Here is a 7687-nt window from a genome sequence, read left to right on the forward strand (position 1 = left end):
CTGCTTTACAAAAAGCCACAATTTATTTTTTGTCTGTTCTTTTATAGCATTTCCTTAATAAATCTTCCATGTACTGTCCATAATTTTCAGTAATAAAAATATTCTGGAGCACTTCCAACATAGAACTCTACTAGTTATAGAAATTGCATGATTTTTGTTTGTGGTGTGCTTTGAAGATATAACTTACATTTTCCATACAACTGTTTAACATAAATGCCCACTTCAGAGTATGTGAATTATTTCTCTTATTAATAAGAATAATATTGCATGACATACTCAGCTGTATAAGCTTCCTGAGACCTTTACTATTTTAATATTTTAAGTTACATCACGTTTAAAAATAACTGCATTTTAGCTCCATTCAGCAGAGGGCAAAATTGTTATTTAAGCAGTTGATTCATTTAATTAGAAAGCTGTTCCAAAGTTACTTTAAAATTTTTTGTAATATCAGTATTAGTGAGTTTAACAGTATTTTGCTGTAGCCTATGCTGCTACACTAAGTTGTAAGTATGTCATTTCATTAGATTTCACTAAGGAGTGATAAGCCTTCAAGGATTACTTATGCATAAATTGCAAGGTACCACACCTTTTGGAAATGCAACTGTTGCTGCAGTGGAACACCTAAGTAGCAGACTATTTATGAAAGCAAGGAGTATGGGAGGCAGGGGAGAGCCCTTCTTCAAAGTCAAATGTCTGTTCCTTTCTGCATGTTTACATGTAATTATTTTTCTAGACTCTTTATGTTAAAATTCAGGTAAATTTTACATTAGAACTGCTTTTGGAGCCTACTAATTTTGACTTCACAATCTTTGTTTTAATTTTCCTAAGTGTTGTTTCAGATACTGTTTAGAACCTGGTCCCTGCTGCTGTTCGGAGACAAGACCATACCGTTTTCAGTGTCTTATCTATTAATATACGACCCTTGCTCTACAACTGCATACTTTTTTCTGTACTTGCAACACAAGATCAGCAGGCATGTCGTTGTTTCCCTACTGTATTCTTTTTTCCTCTGAAATTTGAATGTTGGCTATTTCTAGTGAGTTTTGTTGGCAGTAAAACAGCAGTGGTAAAGTTGCTGTTCAGAGGAATACAACAATTTATGATCAACACCCACTAGGTATTCTATGAGGCTGTATGCAAAAAGTTTCTCAGAAACAACGGTGCAGTTTGATACCGTCAGGTGAAACGCAAGACCACAACAGGGGTTAGATAGCTATTAGTTTATTGATAATATACTCACACTGCAATCAGCGCAGGGAGCCCAAGTAACCACACGGAGGGTTGCGAGGGAAAAGCAGACAGTCTGGTTGGATGCCTGATTGAGGCTCAGTCCAGGGACATCCCTGCCTCAACTTAGACACTGTTTCTTTTTGACAGCAAGTTATATAAATATATAAAATGCCCACCTGTTCACACATCAAACAATACAATGCTGCAATAATTAGAAGCTCAGCTCACTGTGACCTGATGCTCATCAGTGGGGACAGAATGTTTGCTTTGTGAACTGGGACTAGATCACATGCACTGAGCCATGTCCTTGGCTCCTTGTCGGTCTTCCAAGTCCTCTCCTTGCAACTTGTACATCCCAACATGGCGCATTTCTCTGTAAAAACTGCAGGGACCAGGTTCCAAAACCTGGAGTAGATGATTTTAGGCATAGTTTTTCTTTCATCTCAGTCAGTATATTAGCAAAAAAAAAAACCAACACAAAAACAAACAACAAAAACAACAACAAAAAAACCAATCAAAACCAGACATCCTTGTGGCATAGCTATTTACACTTGCAGCAGCACAGATATTTATGTGTTAAAAGATTTTTATATAAAAGTATGTTTCCTATTATTTCCCTATTTTAATAATAAAAAAAAAAAATCTAACGTAGAAGTATTCTTAAGTTCCTTCCCCAATATAATCTGAAAATTTATACTGTGTTTCAGGAAGACTTTTGAAATAACATACACAAAGATTACCTGAAAATACTGCCTGAAGGAAGACAACGAGAATCAGAATGGCAATATGCCATCAATAGTGCTCAGAAATGCAGCTCTTTTGAAGTGAGCATTTCTTTTGTTCACTTGGCTGCCTCTATTCTGGCTGATTCATATCAATCCCAAAGCAAAAATCATCAATAAGGTGCTTCATTAAGACACGGAAAATAGTCTTCAGTCTTGAAGAGGACTGGAGGCTCATAGAGGGTCTGTTGTTGTCGCGAGGAAGACGGTTTCTGCAAATTAGATAAGTTTATTTTTCGCCTTCTTAAAAAAGCAAGTTTTAAAACAAAGCCTACAGAGTTAAAATGCGAAACGAGAAGTTTTAAAGGCATATCTCCTTAGTCAGGTGAATTTTTAATCATAGCTTAGATGGGTCTTGCATATTCTTAACGTTAGTGAAGAAAAGCAGCCTTTGACTTTTACCATTCTATCACCTGAACAGACTCCGTCCTGGAAACTGCAAGATATGCCAGCTTTGCAGGAGCCAAACAGGTAATCTTTTCCAGCTGATGGTATAGTCACTGTAACCTTCATCCTTTCAAAACCATATACCTTTACCTTTCCTGCTCCGACCTTTGAGTTCTCCTCAGTTGTTTCCTCTGAGTTATCGCTAACCTGTGTTCTCATTTACTTAGTTAAAAAAGTCTTCATACGGAAAAACACCTAGCAAATGTTTCTTTCAAAAAGGCTGCTGCTCCTGCTGAGCTTCTTCATCAAGGTTATGTTAGAATGTACGTACTATGACATACCGTTAAAAATAACATGGTAGTGGACCGGAAGAGAGCTGTTAGATTGTTTTTTCCTGAAAAGTGTACACATTGCTTTTAAATATTAACTGTACAGTGTTTTGCTACATCAAATGGCTCATTTAAAGAGACAACAGCAAGGACCACTACTGACTATCGTGGCAGCCTTCCTGCATGTAAATAACGCTGCACTGCAACACAGACCCAGTGTATGTTTTCAGTATATGGTCTTAAATAGAAGATTTGAAATCAAGGCTTCATTCATTAAAAATTCTTTTAGACTTGTGAAAAGATTTTCATAAACTATTTTGCAGAGCTCCCAGTCAGCTTGTCTGCAGAGTTCTTCAGGTACTTTTTTGCCTGTTTGGGATGAGGAAATCAGTCTTCACCAATAATAAAAGTTAAAAGCATACCAAACACCATTAGTGTAACTGGACTTTGGAACACTTTTAGAGTACCAAAAGGAGGATATAATTAAGCATACCTACAAAACAGCCAAGTGGAATTTTTCCAATATTCAGTTGACCTGTATAAGTACATATACTCCTGTTATATACAAAATTGCTGATCTATGACATTTGAATTATATGTCTTTCACTTTACAATACCATTAATTTCTCTGAAATAAGTTTGTTTTGCTATTCAAGTTGTAATGAAATAAAAAAAATATATAAACAAAGACTGGATCTATAAATAGTGGATATTATCAATGTTCTCTGTATCAGAAATTTTGCTAAACGTAAAAACAATCTTCGAAATCAAAGTTCTGTTTTTAAAAAAATTATTTCCTGTACTGCCCTATGAGAAAACACCTTGCAAGCAAGGGAAACTAAGGTCACAAGTATTCTGCAACTCATGATGCCGATTTCAGAGGCACTGTATTTGCCTATGTGCAAGAAGGGGATAATCTCAATCAAGTGAGGAAATTTATAGCCAGGCACAGTACCCACGGTTGCCTAAGTATACATTTATGATTAGTTATCTTTGCAGCTGCTTAGCAGACATTTTTACCTTTTGAGAGAGTCTACATCCTTAGTGATATTAGAAGTCTTACAGTACTGTACTTTACACTGCCTGGTATTCACAAGGGAAGAACTTGGGGCAAAATCTGAAAGTGAGATTACAAATACACAGCTTGAGAAATACAAAATATATCCTTTGTGTAAAGAAACAGATACATTTAAATGGGAAGAGAGCGAGGGGACTTGACTAAATTAAAATCATAGCAGGAAAACGCGAACTACAGCTACAGTGAAAATCATGACATCAGTATAGCCTTCTTTTCCAAAGTACTGATATATCGAGTGAGCTAGTTAAATGTTAGGCATGAGAAGAAATCTCTATAGGCATTTTCATTCAGACATGCTTGTGTTTACTAGTGAAAATAGATATTTTACTATGCAATACTCAGTACTGCTGTGGAACAGTGACCTGCCTTTTAGTTAATCATTCAATGCCAGTAAGTTCTGAGTGTTGATTTTATTGCCGTCCATACTCAAACCAAGAAACCGCTGGACATACCAGGTTCAGTTTGCTGACACTTCCAAAGACTTTCCACCTTATTCATTGTGGAAAAACTGCTAAGCTGACAAAGTGTTCCCATGCAACACTAAAAAAAAAGCACTTTCTTAGAACTTTCAAACTTTTCATTTGAAGATCATAATTTCGTGGCTGACAACTGGTTTTCGTAACAAAATCGAAAACACTGTTGAATATTCTTCAAGGCAACTGCTTCAGTTGTTTGGTTTTGTAACTGGCCCATAAATAGCAGCTCTGTGTTGTTTATTTAAAAGAAAAAATGACATCACTCTAAACTTAACCACCAAAGAAAATGAAGGAATGAGAAGTTAACTAACTTAAAGACTGCACAGAAAATAGCAGTGAAGAACAGGTTTCCTGAACTAAGTCTTAACAAGACAATACATACTCTTTTTATATCTATTTTTCTCTGCTGCCACACATGCTTGCAATATGTAGGAACACAAATAGCTCAAACAGCCATAACCGTCTTGCTCTCCCTCTCTGCAAACCTACTTTATTTCAGCATTCTCACCAGTATTATGATACAGAAACCTGAGTCAGTACAGGATGAATGTAGGAAAAGATGAAGAAAAGAATTTGGGAGCTGACAAGATGCAAGGAAGAGTACTTCTAAATGGTGTACTGGCAGGAGATGTCAAGAAACATCAGGTGTTCAGAAGGTTTTGGGGTTTTTTTTGAACCAGAAGGTTATTTTAAAACTAGGGCATAGTGCCAGTTTAAGGTTAGGTAAGGCATTTCTTTGAAACACACCAGAGACAGCACTTCAAGTCTTCTGTAAAGAAACAGTCCACTTGCAGTAACAAGGAAAGACAGAGAAAACTGCATCCTTAGAAAGTTTAACAAGGTGCTCACATGATTACTGAACTGTGTGGATCGAGTATAAGTAGAACCTATAAGTAGAACCTATATTTTTTAAAGTATTGTGCACTGCAGTTTTTATTTCCTTTTTTGGTAATATTTCTGCAGTGATAGTATCAATGCAGTATGATCCTTTAACGGTGTTTTCTGTACAGGCTCTTCCTACTTGCTTTGCATACCATCAGAGATCAGGGGGCTTTAATATAAAGGCTTGTGCATTCTGTGCTTGTTTGTGCCCTTCCCATTCCCTCCTTGCATTCAGCCTTATTTCAGAAAGTTACACAAATCCTTGTAAGAATTTGTGACTTTTAAGTTTGTCTGTTTGTTTGTTTTTGGTTTTTTTTTAATGAAGTCTGAGAACTTTGCAAAAATCCTAATAAACTATATAAAAGTTTTACAGTTAAATTCAGATATGCGTGTAACAAACTTACTATTATTTGAATCATCTACTTCGGTAAGCAGAGCAGCTAAGCTGGTCACATGGTAACAAAAGTTTACTTACATTAAGGAAGGATGGTATGCTGATTGTGTGCAAGATTTTCTTGAATGTGCTTGGAAAAGCTCCAAGGTCTGTTTCTGCCTTTATGACCCGTTCTTCCAGTCCAGCTACGCTATTTCCAATCATCTTCACAAAAGCCTAGTGTGAAAAAAATCAGAAGAAATCCAACTTTTTCACTAACAGATTAAAACAGGATTATGTATTGCACAACATGGTGAAAGTTCCATTACTTAAACAAGCAGTCGTCAAAAAATCCATGCTCTATTTCCCTCCTACCTAGAAGTCCATTTTATTGCTAAAAGTTACTTAAGATACTTAAAAGGCTGCAAAAACACGTTAAATCTAACAAAACAATCAGTCTTCCTTTTCCTATTTGCCTTCCAAATAACTAATTTAGACTTCGAATCTATCTGCCTTTCTACTAGAAGTGGGACCAAGCATCTGAATCAGTTTTGAGGCTTTACCAGGGATCAACAGACTTCTCATTCTACTAGTCTCGGAATAGCTCCCAAGGCAACAACTTTGAAAGATACTATAAAAAAAAAAACAAAACCAAAACCCAAGAAGTGGTACTGTTGCTTTCCAAAAAAAGATGTCTGCCTTGCTTCAAGCACTAAATAAATCTAAAAAAACCCCACTTTTTTAAAAAAAGGCATTTTGTTTTAGAATGCCCATAGTCTCCAGAAATTCTTAATAAATTGTGTTCTCTTTATTAAGTCTGAAGAATTGAACCCAGATTGGACATGGAGAGCAAAACAGATCTGAGGCCACCGCACATGCATGCAGGCGCACACACACATAATTATATCATATCGTTGGTCCTTCCCCTCATTAAGAAACAGAACACATCTAGAAAATATCAAATACATACCTCTAGTTTGTCAATCTTCCTGTATATTTGTCTCATTTCTGTAGCTTTTGTGTAAATTTGAGGTATACTTTCATTGACAACTTGCGAGGAATCGCTTCGAATCTAAAGATGATTCAAAGAAATACAAAAATCGATGATTAAAACAAGAGGTTTAGTAATTTCATTCTGGAAACTAGAACTGTGCTCCAATTAACAGATTAAAACTCATAGTTTAAAAGTATCAGATTAGCATTAGTATAAAAATACTAGCTTAAAACTAATACTGTAGTTTCTTTGTATAGTTTAGTAAGGAACTTCGAAGAACATTTATTTTGCATAGGCAAATATTTACATTTATAATTGTATTAAAAATAGACTGCTACAGCCTTATCAGAACTAAGATGGAATATTTCCCAAGACATACTAAAGAATCAAATATATTAAACTAAAATTGTGAGTTAAATTTTAACTACTTGTACATTTCCTCAACTTTGCTAAAAAGGCCCACAAAAATCTTGTTTTATTGGTATTAAAAAAAAGTAAAGTTCCTCTTAGAGTAGCGCAGGAGAATCACACATGCTACACTTTAAAAGACAGCCTGTGTACAAGTGTCAGTTTAGAGGAACTTTCCATTCGGTTCCCCCCTCTCTTGCCATGCGAAAGTGAAAACAAAGCTGCCCTTCCGATGAAAGGGTCCCCTAAAGACAAATCTAGCTTCGGAGGTTTAGCAGCTCCGACTAGATACTCTGATTACAAAAACCACAGAGAACGTCTTCAGGTATTTTAAAGGAGAAGTAGAATATCATATTGTTCTTTTAAATATCTGCCATTGTGCCATTCAAAATGGGATTCCACATATGTACAGAAAAATATACAAATACAATTACGTAAATATGCAATTACATAGCTGCATGGGCATATCGCTCTCTGACGTGACAGTCTGGTAGTTTTCATCCATGAGTTATCTAACTATCAAACGTGTTTTCATACTGGAACCTGCCTAGACCAAAGGCTGCTTCCTATCTCTGTCTCATTTAAAAACATAAACACACATTAAAATGTATTCTGACTTCAGAAGCACAACTACACGCAAGTTATACATACCATGTCCAGCATTCCCACAAATTCATCCACTCTGGTCAACAAATCTTCTAAACTCTTGTCTAAGCTTTCTATCTGCAAAACAGAAATCTGTTAAAGA

General features: G+C 35.9%; 1 protein-coding gene across 1 annotated transcript; it reads right to left on the reverse strand.

Annotated features, from left to right (window-relative positions):
• Positions 1 to 2125: 2125 nt before the first annotated feature.
• Positions 2126 to 7668, reverse strand: BLOC1S4 (biogenesis of lysosomal organelles complex-1, subunit 4, cappuccino; the record flags this gene model as incomplete). Its single annotated transcript, XM_009706828.1, has 4 exons — positions 2126 to 2224; positions 5640 to 5774; positions 6508 to 6609; positions 7591 to 7668. Coding segments are annotated over 4 exons (414 nt in total), but the record flags the coding sequence as incomplete, so codon positions are not given.
• Between the last annotated feature and the right edge of the window lie 19 nt (positions 7669 to 7687).

Source organism: Cariama cristata, unplaced genomic scaffold, assembly GCF_000690535.1.
Source record: "Cariama cristata isolate BGI_N322 unplaced genomic scaffold, ASM69053v1 scaffold42798, whole genome shotgun sequence".
Lineage (NCBI taxonomy): Eukaryota > Metazoa > Chordata > Aves > Cariamiformes > Cariamidae > Cariama > Cariama cristata.